We start from the raw sequence: 19431 nt of genomic DNA, 5'->3' as shown, positions 1-19431 counted from the left end.
TGTCATTTGTATTGGAAGTTATCAAGAATTTATGCGGCATTTGGTACGGGGGAATCTATATTACTCTTGGCATCCAGATTTCTGAGAATGTAATTCCTTGCAATCTGGATGCCTAAGAATGTAGTTATTCCTATATTTGGTTTTATTTATCTTTACTATTCAGTCAAAGTTAATTATAAGTCTTGTTGTTAGTTATTTCAGCCTAATAAATCTGATTATAGAGTGATGTGAAGTTAGTCTAGAGAGTTGTTATTTGTATTGGAACTTATCAAGCATTTACGTGACGTTTGGTACGGGAGAATCCACATTATTCCTGACATTTAGATTCCTAAGAATGTGATTTCTTGCAATCTGGATGCCTAAGAATGTAGATATATTCTATGTTTGGTTTCATTGGGAATCTAATAAGATTCTTAAGAATGTAAGATGATAATGTTTGGTTTATTCTCAGGAATCTTAAATGAATTATTTATTTTTCTCATTTTATCTTTAGATTTGAATGTGAACTACCAAGTCCTTTAGAAAAAAAAAAAATTCCTCTAAATAAATAATGAAAAACAAAATATAAACTATAAATTATGACAAATTCATTAAAACTGTAGTTTAACATTTCAAAATGACAAGTACATACAAAAATAACTATTTAAATTCTCAACAAGAAATTAGAACAAAAGGAGAAGAGTTTCTATTCAAAAAAATTATTTGTAAGTGTCTTTGCTTTGGAGTTTTCTCCTAACATTCAAGTAGGTGACTTGGTCGTGTTGAGTGACATCCGCTAGGTTTTGTGGCATCGTAGTTCCTAAAGCTATTCATCTTATCATTAAGTTAAATCTTTGATTTAGCATATCTAGCAAGTCTTGACCTGCATCAAGACCCTAAACCTAGAGGGTGTAATTTACAAATTAGTCTTAAAATGTTATTCCAACTAAAATTATATTACCAAACGTTTCAAGAATTTTAAAATAAAATCTATTATCTATTTTAATTGTTTTAGTTATGTTTTAATATGATAAAAGTCACACCTTAATATTGTGTTTTAATATAATAAAGTTACATTCTATATACTATATTTGTGCCAAGTAGTCTCTTGCCACTACAAAAAAAAAGAGGATAATCCCAGTGTTTTCAAAACCACTGGGATAGCCCCAAAAAGCGCTGGGATAGGGTCAAAATTCCTATCCCAGCGTTTAGTGAATGTCGGTATAGGGTTGCCAGACCTGTACCGGCACTTTTGAAAAGTGTCAGGAAAGGCATTTGCCCTATACCAGCGCTTTTGAAAGCACTGGAACAGGTACTACCTATGCCAGAGCTTTCAAAAGTTCTGGTATAGGTCATGAATGAATATAATTTAAAAGGCCTATACCAGCGTTCTAAAAAGCACTAGTATAGATCTTGAATCAATGTAATTTAAGAACCTATACCAGCGTTTTAAAAAGCGCTAGTATAGATCTTGAATCAATGTAATTTAAAAGACCTATACCAGTGCTGGTATATGCTATACCTATTCCAGCATTCACAAAAAGCGCTGGTATAAGTCGTGAATCAGTATAATTTAAAATGACCCATGCCAGCGCTTTCAAAAGCGCTAGTATAGGTCCTTTTTTTTTATAATTTTTTTAGCGCCTGTAATGTAACTAAAATACATATTTTCCAATACCTGTTTTATAGCAACTGTAATGAACTACAATTCATATTTTCCAATAGCAAATACCATACCACATTAAACCAAGAAACTAAATATATTTAATTAAACCATATCAATAATTTCATCCCAAATGTCTAAAATTTTATACACAAAATAATACATTCTAAACAACTATGTACAATGTCCTACACAAAAGAATACATTCTAACTATATAGAATGTCCTGCACAAAAGAATACATTCTATGCGTATCGCCTACTCTAAATCATCAGATGATAAGCGCTAAGCATTGGGAAACTAGATATCCACTGCAGAATCGCCATCACCATCCTACAAATTAAGAAACACACAATGGATAAGTGTACTAAACAACAGTATTACTATCAAGTGCCACATTAGCAATTAAAACACACTCAAAATGACTAATTTTAGTTAAGCACATCAATTGGGTATTAGTCTTAATAAATTTCTCAAAAAGTAATTAGTGAGCAATTTATGCAAAAGATTCAATAAGTGATTACTTACACATATTGTGTAAAGCCTTAGAGGTTACATTTCTACTTGATATTTCTATGTATTTTATGTGTTACAATGAACCCTAAATTGGTAGATATAAAGATTAGGGTATACATTAATGAAGGAGTTGAGGGGATACATTAACCATGAGTGCCGATAAGCATTCTACAGCAAAGTTCCTCTACTTGGAGAGGCAGGGCAGCAATGTAACGGCTATTACATGGTAACTAAAGCTACAATCATGTCCTAAATACCCAACCAAAAATCAAAGAACAAACACGAGGCTAGTCTTTCACAAATCAGACATCTAGTTACCAATATAATATAAGCAAGTGCAAGTGATAATCCAATACAATTCCTGCAACTTTTTTTTTTTCTTTTTTTTTTTTTTCTTCTTCTGAGAAGCCAGTTCATGCACATATTATGGGGGTACCCCGTGAATGTTAGCATTGATTATAGGCAACCTTCTTTCAAGCATTCACTCCTATTAGTTCTCAAGCCTAGTAAGCACTTGCTGCACTTCTTGCCATATATTTAGAACTTCAAAATATTTTTATAATATAGTGCAGTATTAGATACAGGCATGTGATTTTCAAAGCCTTGATTTTGTAAAAATATTTACAGAAAATAATTTAATTAGATTCCCAAAAACTACTAAGACATGGCCACCCAATTAACCCATTTCACAGCAAAATTCATCAAATCAAAACTCACCAATCACCTACACACTCAGACACACATAAAAAAGCACCATATACTATCCAATAACTCATTAACTTCATAAATTATCCATAAACCATTTCCAAACAAAATTTCATCTGATTATTTTGTATCACAGAAACTTCATGACAACTCAACAACCACCATACAAACATGAACAAAAATGCACATACTTTGTATTCAAACTGCTTACCATAGACATACTGGGAAACGATGGGCACAGTTGGGTCAACATCCTCTGCATTAATTGAACTTGAGCTTCAAGGGCATCATATCGAGTGCATTTCTCCTTCATTGCTTCTACTTGAGTAGACAGCTCCATAACCCTTTGGTCGGTTGCAGTAGATGTTGGAGGTGGCGTACTGTCATCCATTGATGAAGCACGATTGCTAGAGGGGGTTGGACCAAAGCCTAGCCCTCTGACACGGTCACCTCTCTCTGCACCGATGACCTGTCCAAATGCATCGTCAGGTTGCCAAAGTATGCCAGCCTCAATGTCGTTTCCCTGCTGTCATAAGCCTTTTCATCTTTGCCTAGTAATCACAAATAAACAAAACAACATATTAGCAACAAGGGCAATAATACACATGCCAACATGAGTAATATGCTTTGATATATATATATATATATATAAGTTGGGTTGGAGTTATTATAAAAGAAAAAAAAGTTGGGTTAGAGTTATACCATGCGTACTTAGAACCCAAACCATATATATTGTGTCCTTAAGAGTTTCCATCAAATATCTAAGCATATCAGAAATTAAGAACCAACATGTGAAGAACTAAAATGTTTTGAACCTAGAAGTTTCCTAGATCATATACAAACACATTTAAGAAACAGTTGTATAAACCCAACCCAAGAGAAGGGGAAAGGGAAATTCAAACAAGTCTGATTTTTAAGAAAAGATGCTCCCTAAGTTTGTCCTGGGAAGCTCATGTACAATACTTACCAGTAGGGACGTATCTATTAATTTTCAGGTGATTTTTTTTTTTTCTTTTGTTGGCCTCCTACCGTCTAGTTGGAAAATTTTGCTTGTGAATGGCCAACAGAACTTAATTCATATCACTAAAGCCACTATACCTTTAAGAAGCAGCCTATCATCCCCAGAGAATATTCTTCTCCATACACTCAAGATATATTTTGATGGTGATGACTACAGCCTTTAGCATGCTCTATGGAATTTCAAAAAACATATAAATGGAAAACATAAGAAAAGTTTAGACATCTACCTACCTATGTTTTTGGTGGACTTTTAGGATAGGAAAAGTTATGACCTTGGGGTTAGTCATGGTGGGACGGCTTTAGGTTTTGTATATTGAGTTATTTGAGTGTATTGACTGATGACTCTTTCTTGTACAAGTAGCATTATAACTCATAAACTAAAGTAGTGAGCCAAAGACCTAATAAAACCCAAATAAAGACTAACTTGACTCAAATAAATATAGACATGAAAATTAGAATCTCTTAGAAAATTTTAGACTTTGCTAAACTACCAATACACCCTTACTGGCAGTAGTTGTAGAAAATTATAAACTTGCCCCTCCTTACAAAATCAACAATAACTTGTAAAATTAAAAACAACTTAAAAACTATTTTAAAACCTAGAAACCAATATCAAGGCCTTTAAAACCATAAGACGCTTGCAAATACTGGCATTGAAGATATAAAGTTACCCTTGCTTGTCTTTTTATTAAAAAAAAAATGTAAACTCTACTTATAAATGAATAACAATAGAGCATTTGAGTAAAATCCTTAATGTCTAGGGATCTTTTAATAAATAAAAATAATAATATTATAAACAAAAGTTTCCTAACATTGGACGACCCTAATCTAATCTAATCTAATCTAATAATGCCAACAACCTAATCAAGGACAAGGTTTGGCAATGAGAAACCAGTCTCCCCTTTAATTAAAGTCCCTACTATGTGATGTTAATCAAAGAACTTCTTTCCAACTCAAAACACAATACATTTAAATTACTATTATAATTTGTTACAAACTTACAATGTTCGCTTCCACAGTGGCATTCACTGCAGTACCATCACGGTGAGAATACGCCACTTCATACATCTCACCTCTCTCTAGTTGTCTACCTTTCTTTTCTACCTACAACATGGTCAATACATTCGGCATATTAAAGCGAGGGTGTCGATTCGATGGCATCGAATCACATTTATTCCTACTTTAGAACGCAAAATAATATAAGCTTTGTTCTTTTAAGCATGTTATTAATATTATAATATTGTTCTTACAATGTTATCCACCATCTGGGCCATGCTTCTGGATCCCAGCGTATGCAACTCTGTTTGCTTCCCACACCGCTCTTTGCTATCTTTCAACAGCTTCTACAAACATTTCAAGAAAGTCACTACCAATTACAATAATAAGGTAATATATAATACTCTTGAGCATGAAACCTATAAAAGAAAAACATCTATTCTACTGTAACTATTACTACCTTAAAATTGCTAGAGAACCAATACTCCACCAAGCCATGAAATTGAGTGTCATCAACCTCTGGCGGTGATAGCTGAAGTAAATCTTCCTTAGTTGTGCCCAGGTTGCAGTACTGCTCCTTCAACTCTGATTTGTGACCCCTCCACAACTTCCCAATCCGTGAGAGTGCCCATTTCCTTTGCTTGGCAAGTGGGATGCAGTTTGTAGGAATTACCCATCGTGCCTACCATGTGTAAAGTTTAATTAACTTTAAAATGTCACATTTTTAACATAATAGCAAACTGACATAAAGCTTTAAACAAGTAATAAAGAGTGGAGAATTTGAAAGAGAGAGAATTTGATACCAAAATGGTGTAGTTTTGAAAGAGAGATAAAACCTATTTTTGTACTTTGCAAAAGAAAATATTATAAGACATTTCAAATACTCAGTAAGCCCAAATGAAGCACATATCTACAAATACATATATACAACTGGACTTCGTACTCTGGTTCTATCAAAGATCCAATACACCATTATCAAGCCATAAGTCACACAATTTTTCCACAAGCAATGACATTCGTAACTTGGATACATTAACAAAGATCATTTCTAGGGCTTGACAAAATCTCCTCAGTTAGGACATGTCTCCTACATTAAACGACCTGCAAACTCTGCTAGCACACTCACTCCTACGCCCTCAATGCTATACCCTCAAATACAAAAGTCTCCTGATTTATTACTACAAATACCCACTCTCAAATACAAAATTCTATTTCTTGATTCATTACAATGGTCAGAGAGAAAATCCTTTCTAGCCTCTCTCATTTCTCTCCCTTTTCCTCCATCACCAACCTAGAGAGAAAAAACCCAAAAATTAAAGAATTTGAAAGAAAGATAGAACCTATTCTTGTAGTTTGCATAACTTTATATAATTTTATTTAGAAAGATTGAATTTTATTTTGAACCAACAGAGAAAAGAAAAAAAGAAGAAGAAAATCATGACTATTCAAGCAATTGATGTATGTTTAAAGAAAATTCATGGTCATTTCTTTTACCATTGCTTTTTGCCTCATACCTGAATTACTTCCTAGCACCGATTCTTGTATTGTAGTGGCATTTTTGGCCATGAGCGGTAATTGATTGGGCACATATCAGGCTTTCTTGCCACTGTTCCCAGCCACCTAGAAAAAGATCCAGCATTCTTCCAGACTGGCTGGCCCGCTTTATTTATTTTCAAAAATTATTTTTTGCCGGTGGCATATTCCATATATCATCAAATCGATTAGGCCCATGTTTATTGGGCACAACGATCACTCCGGAAGTGGGTACGTCCTGAGTATCTACTAAAACACCAAGTTGCATCAAATTACAATGAAACACGAAAGAACGAAATGTCAAGAAACTAGCCATTTGGATACTTGGATATTCCAAAAGCATATAAGTAAATTTAGTTTGTATCCTTATTAGTACAAGGATATTTAATGAAAATATTAATAACATTGGGATCGTCAAAGAGTGTGAATTTAAACTTTAAAACAATGAGATACTAACAAACACCCCTAATGATGAAGCTAACAGGTAATAAATTCTGTGGCATAAAAAGTCAAAGGAAAAAATATGCTAATGCAACTTTCAGTTTGGAAACTGTCAGGTCAGAGAATATTATGGTAAGTCCCTAGAACAAATATGGAGCACATGTACAAAAATGTAACAAAAAGAACAAATTGACATTTTACATATGTATCATATATAATTTATAATTTATAATAATTATCCTAGAAACATATTTATTAACACATTAATAGTGAACCTATAAACTTCTGATTATCTTGCAAATTACTTAAATTGGATTTTATTTATTAAAAACAAAACAGATTTACAATAGATATATAAATAATTATTAAAAAAAATATGAAAAAAAAATATAGGAATGAAATTTCATAATCGTGTTATTGAATACAAATTTAGAAATACACCAACCTGGTGGTTGTGTCTCGTCATCACTCCCCCTGGGAATGTCGTCTATCATCATCAGCTAGAGGAGCTTGTTGGCATGATGGTACTTCATTCGACCCTACATGTGAGGAGCTCTCACTAGGCTCAACGAACTCAAGTCGCCACTTCCTCCCCATTCTTGTGTGTAATACCTAAACAATGCAAACTTGTTAGTTATAAAAAACATAATATTACATATACATATGTCTATATATATACATATATACATACACATATATATATATATATATATGTATGTATGTATGTATGTATATAATCTCTAACAAATGCTTTAAACATGCAACACTTCACAAGCACACTACCAAGCCACACATATGTCTATATAGCATTCCCATTTACTTAAGTCCAAAAACAATATAGGTGACAATGAAAATGCATATTCTAATCTAAAGTATTTTAATAGGAACGTATTAGTTCAAAAGATGGTCTTACTACATTACACTACTATTCGTCGTTGTACTCATCGTTGCTATACTCCTCATCGTTGACTTCGTCATCAATAAAGTCATTATCATCTATAAAGTCCCCATCTTGCTTCTCGTTCTCCTCAATGACCATTGCATCAATTGTGGTTCCTTGGACATCAGGTCGAGCCAAACCAATGTTGTCAGAAGTCGCATTGTCACCGATGATATTGTAAGGAACATTTTCACAATAAGTATCACCATCATCATCCTCACACAAAGGACCACTGCCCACGCTAAACACATCCCTTGCTTTAGTTTTAACAACTACAAACCAATCCTTGTCCCTCTTGTCCTCTATATAAAACGCTTGTGAAGGTCAAGCGAGTAAAATTCACAAGTGGAAACCCTAACTCATCAATCTTGTAACCCCGGCTACTATGAACGTCGACCCATTTACATTTGAATAGCACATGTCTTATTTTATCTGAATAATTCAACTCTATAATATCTGTTACAATACCATAGTAAGCAACGCCACTGTCAGTCACAGCACTTACTCCACTGTTTTGAGCTTTCTTATTCTTCTCCGAATCTTTAGTTCGAAATTTTAAACCATTGGTGACATAGTGCTTCATCCGCTTGGCTCTAGAATAGGGACATGCACCAATTGTACTAAGAGTAACGCTAAGTTTCTGCCTGTCAGCATCACTCATGGACATAACCTAACACGTTTATACGTACATATTATAAGTTACATTACTTCCCATATACAGCCATGAAAAAAGTCACTAGCATTCATACTTACGAGATCTCTAAACCAACCACAAAACTTCTCCATGTGGTGCTTATAAATGACACCATCGGTTATACGACGACGGGCCTTTCCTAGTTCATCCTCGATCACATGTTTGTGCATACTGTGCATGCATTTGTGTTAGTCATAATAAAACAGTATTTCCAGTAATGGACTACGATCATAAACTAATTGAATCAACTATAACTTACTCATGAAAATGTCCAACGTCGGCACAGTTGAAAAGAATGTAACGATGAGCTTGAATTAATTTTGTTGGACTTGGTGTGAAGTAAGACACCGCACCGATAGAATTTTCCACCGTTTATGACTTAGCTGAAAGTAAATAAACCATAAAACTGCAAGGAAAGAGAAACGGGATATATGCGTAAATAGCTTAGTCAAACTATAATCCAATTTAATAACACGAACTCTAATGCTAATACGTCACTACTACAAGCTTTCTTGCTAATATACCAAATATATGATAAAACATTCATGAAACTACTAAGTCCAACCTTATATCTAATGACATATATGACAATAAAATATAAAAGCTTAGGAGAATCTTTATCAAAACGAATAGGAAATTATTAAATGATAGTCACAACTGATTTGGTAACAAGTGGAAGGCAACAAGTGTGCTTATGCACTTGCTAGAAGGGTTGTTTTGTTATTGCTATATAATTTGGGCATATATTATGAAATAGTTGGTGTTTTAAACATCCTAGACAGTTTAGTTTTTCTAATGAAGTATCCTTTTATTACCTAAAATAAAAAGAGCTAATTTGGTCAGCAACCACTACATTAATTTGTTTACTTTTTTCTTTTTCATGCAATGCACACACTATTTTCCCTATGGAGACATTACACATCACATGTATGATGTGTGGTGGATTTTAGGGTTATCTTTTACCAAGTAAACTGTCATCTGATGTGCCTTCTGCAACTTCTTGGAGTAAGAAAACAACCAAAACTTACGGATTCTCTCACTTGCACGAATGAAAATTAATTAATAATGTTAGCATATGAACCACCCAAACCATGAAAAGATGCCATGGTTCTTCAAATCAATAGGAACCATCTTCTCAAAAAAATAAAAAATAACCAATTAGTAAGAACATATCAAACATAAATCATGAGACGTTTAAGATTCAAATCCTTACCCTAACTATTGAATTATATATAGATACACGCAATCTCCTTGGACAATTGTTTTTTTTTTTTTTTCTCTAAAAAAAAAAAATAAGATGTTTCAAATAAAAATGCTGCAAATGTGATAAATCACCAATGATGACTAATTTCCTACTAAGTCATACACCAAATAATATCTATCTATCTCTTTCTCTTAAAAAGAATATATAAAATTAAAATTTAGATTACAACCGTACTTAACTATGCATAGTCATATATCCAAGTTAAAGTAAGTTCCTTTTGATTCAACTATAATATTCAATCTTCTATTTGAAATTAACCTTAGTTTAGCTAGTATTATTCATCAATTTCTACATTTACATCAAATGAATCTTAATTTAATTAGTATTATATAATTTTATTTAATTAATGTTTACAAATAAAAAGGCCCCATATAAAATTTTTGCCTTAGGCCCCAAATTTTGTTGGGCCGGCCCTGTCTGAAGTCAATGGGACCAGAAGTAGAATCTGCTTCACATAGCAAACTTATGATTTTAGAATCCATTGATGTAATAGGGATTGCTATACTGTTCATACTGTTGGTGCACTAAGCACGCCACAGTTGAGGAACTATTTCCTTGAAAAGTGCAAAAAGTAAATGATGCCATCATATTATCACTTATGTACATGGGTTGGTTGTGTTGGCATCTGGTGTTTTTTGTTTTGGGGATCCCAATATGGATCTTTTATTTGTGATGTGGGTTTTGTTTTTTGGATCTTTTTTTTTTTTTTTTTTTAATGTTTTGATCTTGTCATGTATTGATATTGTTATATTTGTTTTGTGTTTGAAAGGGTTAGTTGGGTTTGTTCAATTCTGAAACTTTATTGGGTTGGTGGTAGCTTCCTTAGATTTATTTATACCTGCCTTTGTGTGTGTGATTGTGGGGAATATAATGTGGCTGCTTTTAGGCATTGTTTGGTTCTTGTTTTGGAAGTCTCTCTTTTTTTGTTTTGTTTTTTTGTTTTGTTTTTGTTTTTTTTTTTTTGTTGCTTTTGCTGTTAGGATCCCAATATGGATATAGTTTTGCATTCAAAAGTGAGAAAAAGGCACTTTGAAAGCTCTGGACAGGCAGACCCAAGGGCTGTGTTTACTAGTGTTATCAGTTAAAGGACTTATAAAAAATAAGTGTTATTAGTTAAGGGGAAGATTTTCTTTAAATGAATTTTGATGTTAATGAGTTCATTAGAGGTTAATGTTTTGAAGTTGTTGAGGTAAATGTCCTAATTCTTGGTGGGCAACTTAGTATGTGTACTTGCTGTAAGTATGGACAAACAGTAATATGTAGGCTTTATATATCATTTTAATTGAACAATAATTTGATGTCAAATTCCTTTAAATTTTCAATTCATGTTAAGTGTCATTCCAATTAAACTTTAATTTTGAGCCAAATATAATTACATGAAATTTCATGCATTTAAACTTAGAATATACTATATATATATATATATAAATAATTGTAATTATTTTTAATTGCATCTAACATATAGGGATTATAAGCTTTTTTTTTTTTTTTTTTTTTAAGGAGAAAGTAAGCTAGTAGTTATTATTATTATTATTATTATTATTATTTTCTTCTAAAACTACTAGGAGTATTTAAAAGCTCAACAAGGTTGTTATTTTATTTTAATCTATGCAGGAAAGAAATTTGGAGTTACTGATTTTGTAAACCTTGAAACATGTGGAGAAAAGTCAGTCAGTGAGGTAGGGATTTCTTTTGAATGAAATTATTATTATGATTATTTACTAATGTTCAGTTTTCAAATGGTTTTGAAAGAATAAGCCCCTCCAATGTGTTGCATAGAAAATGCTTTTTATTATAGCCTGGTAGGTGAGGGGCACCTTTTAAAGTGCAAAACAAAGCTATAAAGTTCATTATGTTGTCGGATTGTATTGTATTGTATTGTATGTGCTCACTTGGAGTTTTCCATTTTTTGTGACATTGATAATCAGGTGATTAAGGAATTAACAAATGGGGGTGCTGACTATTGCTTTGAGTGCATTGGGTTGGCATCATTAATGCAAGAAGCTTTTCTAAGTAACCGAAAGGTTCTTTCTCTCTCTCGCAACTTGTGTTTTTTTTTTTTAGAGAAAAAAAAAAAAAAACAATTGTCCAAGGAGATTGCGTGTATCTATATATAATTCAATAGTTAGGGTAAGGATTTGAATCTTAAACGTCTCATGATTTATGTTTGATATGTTCTTACTAATTGGTTATTTTTTATTTTTTTGAGAAGATGGTTCCTATTGATTTGAAGAACCATGGCATCTTTTCATGGTTTGGGTGGTTCATATGCTAACATTATTAATTAATTTTCATTCGTGCAAGTGAGAGAATCCGTAAGTTTTGGTTGTTTTCTTACTCCAAGAAGTTGCANGCAACAAAGTTGTAACTAAAGAAGTAGAGAAGCTACTAGAAGCTGATTTCATTAGGGAGGTCTTTTATCCAGATTGGCTAGCAAACGTGGTAATGGTAAAGAAGAGCAATGGCAAATGAAGAATGTGTGTCAACTTTACAGACCTAAACAAGGCCAACCCAAAAGATAGCTTCCCCTTGTCGAGGATTGACCAGCTGGTAAACTTAACTGCTAGACACAAGCTCTTAAGTTTCATGGACATATTTTCTGGATACAACCAGATTCTTATGGACAAAGACGATCAAGAGAAGACCTCGTTCATTACCAACCAAGGGTTGTACTGCTACAAAGTTATGCCCTTTGGACTAAAAAACACAGGAGCCACCTACCAAAGATTGGTGAACCATATGTTCTTTCACCAAATTGGAAGGAATGTGGAGGTGTACATAGACGATATACTGGTGAAAAGCAAGGACGAAGCCAACCACTTGGACGATCCAAAAAAAACCTTTAGCACACTATGTAAGTACAATATGAGATTAAACTCGACAAAGTGTGTTTTTGCTATTGCTTCAGGAAAGTTCTTAGGATTCATGGTGTCCCAACGAGGTATAGAGGCAAATCTAGACAAAGTGAAAGCAATAATCGAGGTCAAATCACCAAAAAAATTGAAGGTGGTGCAAAGCTTGACAGGAAAAGTTGTCGCCCTAAACAGATTCGTTTCTAGGGTAACGGATAAATGCATGCCATGCTTCAAGGTATTGAAAAAATCCTTTCAGTGGATTGACGAATCTGAGGAAGCCCTTACCAAGTTAAAGGAGTATTTGACGAAGCCACTTTTGTTAAGCCCCTCAGTGATGGGAGAGAAGTTATACCTCTACTTAGCAGTATCTAACAACATAGCAATAAGTTCGGCACTGATTAGAGAAGAAGGGAACATCCAGAAGCTAGTCTATTATAATAGCCAGGCATTCTAGGGAGCAGAAGCAAGCTACCCAAGAATGGAAAGATAGCTTTCGCATTATTGCCTCTAGAAAACTCCATCCTTACTTCCAAGCACACCCTATCGTCGTCATGACAGACCAACCCATAAGAAAGACGATGAACAAGATAGATGTAGAAGGACAACTCATTCAATGAGCAATTGAATTAGACTAATTTGACATCGAATTTCGGCCTCGAGCAGCAATCAAAGCCCAAGTGCTAGCAGACTTCATTGTAGAATTCACTTACCCCTATAAGGAAGAAGAACCCCCCATGGAAACATGGATGGTCCAAACAAATGGATCAGGCACGAAGAAAGTGGGAGGAGTAGGAGTAGTTCTCATATCTCCAGAAGGAGTAATGTTGAAATATGTAGTCAAATTGCAATTCCCAACAACAAATAATAAGGCAGAATACGAAGCACTACTAACAGGGCTAAGTTTAGCAAAAGCTCTAGGAGTAAAGAGTCTTATCATCCAAGCTGATTCCCAGCTAATAATTGGACAAGCAAAGGGAGATTATGAAGCCAAAGAAGAAAGAATGCAGAAGTACTTAAAGATTGTCCAACGACTATTACAGCATTTTGACAACCTAGACTTTGTGCAAATCCCTCGGGCCAAAAACGCAGAAGCGGACTTCCTAGCAAGATTGGCCTCGACAGACGACTACAATGAGACCTCCGAACTATGTATAGAGATAAAGGGGCAACCAATCACAGAAGGTGAGTAGGTTCTGAAAATAAAAGAACAAGACAAGTTGATGACTCCCATCGTCCGTTACTTAAAAGAATGATGGCTCCCTGAAGATAAGGCGAAAGCAAGTAAGATACAGATCAGGGCAACCCACTTCGTCATCATTGACAATGTGCTATACAAATGAGGATATTCATTCCCCTATCTAAGATGTGCCTACTCAGAAGAAGCAAATTACATGCTCCGAGAGATACACGAGGAAATCTGTGAAAATCATGCTAGAGCAAGATCTTTGGCAGGAAAGTCACTCAGAGCAGGATATTACTGGCCAACTTTACAGAAGGACGCATACGACATTGTCAGAGCATGCGATAAGTGTCAACGCTTTGTAAATGTCCAAACGTGACCAAGAGAAACGATGACACCCATATCTTCACCATGGCCCTTTGCCCAATGGGGAATTGACATTATGGGCCCATTCCCTCTAGGGAAGAAGCAACTCAAATTTCTGATTGTCGCAATTGATTACTTCATAAAATGGGTAGAAGCAGAACTAGTGACGATGATAACGGAGGCTAAAGTCACACGCTTTGTATGGAAAAACATCATCTGCAGGTTTGGAGTCTCACATGTCATAATATCAGACAATGGAAAGCTGTTTGACAATCCCAAGTTTTGAATTTTTGTCAAGACTTAGAAGTCAAGAACCACTATTCTTCTCCAAGATACCCTCAGGCCAACGGCCAGACAAAAGTAATGAATAGAAGCTTGCTCAAAATTATCAAAATTCGGCTTAAGAGGGTAAAAGGAGCATGGCCTGAGGAATTACAAAATGTCCTTTGGGCATATAAGATGACCACAAGAGTTCCAACAGGAGAAACACCATTCAGAATAACATTTGGCACTGAGGCCGTCATACCAGTGGAAGTGGGACTGACGAGCTTCCAAGTCAAAACTTATGAAGACCAGAAGAAGTAGCAAGAGCTCAATGGCAACCTGGACCTAATTGATGAAGTCGGAGAAGAAGTTATGAAGCAAATGGCCAAACACAAGGAAGCAATGTCTAGATACTACAAAAAAAAGTTTAAGGTAAGAAGGTTCAACACAGGAGACCTCATCCTTAGGAAAGTATCATAGGCTATGAAGGATCCATCCCAAGGAAAACTAGGACCAGCCTAGGAAGGCCCTTACAAAGTAATCCATCGCTCCAGAGAAAGCTCCTACTACCAAAGTCTTTAAACGGCCAGGACATGTCTTGACCATGGAATATAGAACACTTGAAGAAATACTACCAGTAAGGAAAGCTTTACCTTTTAAGTTGCCTACTCTTCATATCAGTATATACGATAGTTATTACTTTCGCCATTTATAAGATCAAAAATACATGAAAGTATTATCCATGTGTATTTATCATTAATTATCCATGAGTTATTTATCAATGAAAATGTGTACAACACCTAGGAGTTATCCTTGGGAGACATACCAAGGATCTCCGTCATTAAAATTTCAAATCAAAAGTTGTCCACACACAGCCAATGGCATCATAGCCATCAACATTGTTAATACACAACTACCAAAGTCGACTAAATCAAAGTTGTTTAAACACAACTAATACGATCGTTATTCAAACATGAATAAACAAAACAAAACAAAAAAAAAAATGGCTAACCTAAATAATTTCCAAGACCACGACTTTAAGTCACGAGTACAACATAATATTGTCATTCAAACATGACTCAATAAAAAGCTGTTCAAACACAACAAAAAATACTAAGTTGTTCGAACACAACTAAGATCTTCATTCAAACATGACTCAATAAAAAGCTGTTCAAACACGGCTAAAAGAATACTAAGTTGTTCAAATACAACTAAGATCGTCATCCAAATATGACTTAACAAAAAGCTGTTCAAACACAACTAAAAAATATTAAGTAGTTCAAACACAACTAAGATCGTCATTTAAATATGACTCAATAAAAAGTTGTTCAAACACAGCTAAAAAACGTTAAGTTGTTCAAACACAGCCAACATCGTCATTCAAATATGACTTAACAAAATGTTGTTCAAACACAGCTAAAATACTAGATTGTTCCAAACACAACCAAAATTGCCATTCAAACATGACTGTTCCAACACAACTAAAGAAGAAAAGTTGTTCTAATACTAGCTAAGTATAGAGAGTTGTTTTAGCACAACTAGCATCATCTTAAAAGGTTGTTCGAACATAACCCAGAGTAAAAGGAGTTGTTTGCTATGACTAAAAGCACAAGGTCCCTAAACCTATCTTTCATTGTCAAAGAGATTGTTCAATTGCCCAAAACAATGGGCCCAAAAAGAAATATTGTTCTTGCCTTACAAAAAAAGAAGAAGAAAAGAAAGAAGAACTAGAAAAAAGAAAAAACATATAAGTTACTGCTTATCAAGGATATGATCTGCAGGGGTTGTAGTCGCGTCCTCTTCCATTACATTAGCAACGATCATGGTCTCCACCATCACATTCTCTGTCGTTGCCTCGGAAGGACGATCAGCCAAGAGCTCCTTCTCAACATCATCCATAACTAGACCAGAAAGGTCCAATTCGTGATGATGCTTTGCCATCCACTTCCTGAGAAGGTCAAATCCTTCCACGTAGTACATGCACAATTCATCGAAGTACTCGTCAGAGTCTTTGAAGTCCTTCACCACCATGGCTCCAACTGTCTACAATTTCAGCTCTAGGTCACTGATCTACTTGTCCTTTAGCTTGCAAAAATCATTTTCCACTTGTAGGCGCTTTTCCAAGGCTACCACACGTTCTCTATCATTCTTAGCCTCAACAGTAAGAATGGCAACCTTGTTCTCGAACATCTCATTTTTAGCAAAGAGGGACTTGATCATAGGCTCAAACGTAGCCACCTTCTTCTCCAAGTCCAGGAGTTTTCCAAAGATGAAAAAAAGACTCCCCCAAAGCCTACAAAAAATCTCTTTAGCAGAAGTAAAGCAAGGGAAAAGAAGAAGTAAATACAACCTACAACACATACCTGCACAAGCTTTTGAATGTGAGACGACATCACCTTACTGGACGACTTTGCCATCAAAGGACTTAGGTCATCCACGGAGAGCGCTTCATAAGCCTTCAGAGTAGCCACGTTAACATCATCCTAAAAGGTAGTAAGAAAAGATTTACCGCCAACCTTCTTCTTCTTCCTAGCCTCCTCTCCAACAGAGGCAATTACCTCAAGAGACGAAGTGGGAGAGGCAGGGCGTTTAGCAGGCGAATTGGTAGGAGAAGGGGTTATCACAGGATCTTCCTTAGAAATGTCACCCATCTTTGAATGTTTCTTAGACAAGAGATAGCTAACGAGGCCACCCTTAGCCTTCTTCTTTTGAGCCTCAGCTAACTTCTGCTTGCTAAACCTAGTCGTCATTCCTAAAATGAAGAAGAAAATATTTATTTAAAAAAAAAAGAAAGAAAGAAGGAAGACAAAAGCTCAGGATTTCAAGAGAGAAAGGGAAAGAAGCACTTACTCTTCTTTACAATTTCCAAATTCTTCCGAACCTTAGTAGACGATTCCAGACCCAAAAAATGAAGAAACAAAGATTGAGACGAGACGAGCTCATCAAAATCCTTGATGGACTCCAAATATTCCTTTACTTTCTTAGCATGACGCTAATACCTCTTCTTCAGACGAGGACAGTGAGAAACTACAAACGAAAACACAAGTATGTCACATACTAGCATCACTCAAAAAAGAAAATGAAAACAATAGAAAGACGAGAAAGACGCATTAGACACAGGAACTCCCCAACTACGAAAAAACTTGGGGGCTTCATACAAGTCCTCACCAAGGACGAACTCCCAGCCACTTCCAAAAACAAAAAAGAAGTTTGGCTTCCAATTTTGGAGAGATGACAAGTAATTGAGTATCAACCTAGAAGCCCTATCCCATGGCTTAAACTCATAATAGCCAAGGTCCTTTGACTTTCTCAGACGATAAAATTGAAGGAATTCATCCTTCCTGATGACATCACCATCATTGGCAAACATCCACACTACCATGTGAGAAACGATGATCCGCCAAGGTTTGGGCACTAATTACGCTAGAGCAAGATGCAAATAAGAAAAAAGTTCACTAACAAAGGGATGAACAGGGAAATGAAGGCCACTAGTAAAATCGTCCTCGTAAAAGCAAACCTCATCAACATAAGAGCGACAGTCTCTCTCTTCGTCACTTGGGATCCTAATCTTTATGAAATCAGAGAACTAAAACCTATCCTTGATCTGTTTTTTGTCCCTCCCCGTGAGGAAACACAAAATTGTCTAGGCTTTATAAGGGGTGGAAGGAGAAGTAGCCTTCGAAATTACACGGTCATCAGACGAGGATAACCTTGTCTCTAGGTCACTGGACCTAACCTCAAACATCTTTAACGACCTAGCTACCTTAGCATAATGGGAAACTAGAGGGAATAATGAAGAAAGGACAAATTTGTATGGACAACCCTCCCCCACAAAGAGATTGATCCACTTGAGGCACTCTCCATCTACAGACTTGAGTAAACAAACTAGGCGAGCAAAAAGAAAAGCTATTGAAGGACAATCAACCTTAATAGCAGAGTAATCTACCATGAAAGAACAGGAAAAGAAGCAAGCGCAAAGAACTTACCAGGGAACACAGGACAGAGAAAGGAAGCCTGAAGGAGAGACAAACCCTAGAATAAAAATTAAACAAAGAAAGATTGTAGAAGAAAGGAAACAGGAGGGAAAAATGCGAAATAAGTGGCCAAAGCACGCGTGGGAAAACAGAGAAATGTCTGCACGTCGAATGCATCCTAACCGTACACGTGGCACTCAACTGCTCTAAAATCAACTCGTCATAAATGCGCAGTACACGGAATAAGAAGTGTCAAATGAATATGTTCTCATCTCGTCCAACACACAAAGATTCGAAAAAGGGGATAGCTGATGAATCTGAAATTTACAATCGTCATTAAGACGATACCGTCATTAACCAAGAGATGATGTCAGGCATTTATTACACTTATTGATGACAACACGTAATGGACAGAGCAACGGTCACAGAATGAGTTGTGAACTTCAGACAAAGATTTTGTAATGCACTAGCCATTGAACATAAATACAACAATTCATTGCGCACTGATTAGGCACTCAACTATAAAAGAGAAGGTAATAGAAGTTAAAGGGACCCACAAAAATACTTTATGAAATCACTCTCCCATATGTTTCTCTCTAAAATCTTTATCCCTTACTAACTTAAGCATCGGAGGTGGTTTGGCTAATGCCACACCGGCGTGTTACTCTTCCACCCAATTCATTTTGCAGGATTTTCCTCCAACAGAGATGACCCCAATCACAGCTTCGTCCATCCGCTACAACGAGGAGCTCAACTGCTGATTTTTTTCATCATCAGTAACTATTTAAATTATTTAATTAAACCTATCATAAATTTAGCTAGCAATAATTGAAGATGCCTCAAATCAATTAGGACCTCATAAATCATTTGTACCACTTTTTGTGTATTACTCTACGTTCCACCAATCACTACGTGCCATGTTTTAATTTTACTTTCCTTATAAAATAACTAAAGTTTAAAATAGAAAGCAATCATACACAAGGTAAATAGTGATTGGTAGAATGTAGAGTGGTACACAAAAAGTTGTACAGATGATTTACAT

At 35.3% G+C, this 19431-nt stretch overlaps 1 protein-coding gene across 1 annotated transcript; it reads right to left on the bottom strand.

Moving 5' to 3' along the window:
* Positions 1-1941: 1941 nt before the first annotated feature.
* LOC112015956 (uncharacterized) lies at positions 1942-5156 on the bottom strand. Its single transcript, XM_024048420.1, has 4 exons — positions 5133-5156; positions 4885-4986; positions 3074-3385; positions 1942-1974 (listed from the first exon to the last, which is right to left on the bottom strand). The coding sequence occupies exons 1-4, from the start codon at positions 5154-5156 to the stop codon at positions 1942-1944; spliced, it is 471 nt and encodes a 156-aa protein (XP_023904188.1).
* Positions 5157-19431: the final 14275 nt, after the last annotated feature.

Source organism: Quercus suber, unplaced genomic scaffold (genome assembly GCF_002906115.3).
Source record: "Quercus suber isolate HL8 unplaced genomic scaffold, Cork oak 2.0 scaffold_215, whole genome shotgun sequence".
NCBI lineage: Eukaryota > Viridiplantae > Streptophyta > Magnoliopsida > Fagales > Fagaceae > Quercus > Quercus suber.
The sequence above is the reverse complement of the archived record's forward strand: the minus strand, read 5'-3'. Positions and strand labels throughout refer to the sequence as shown.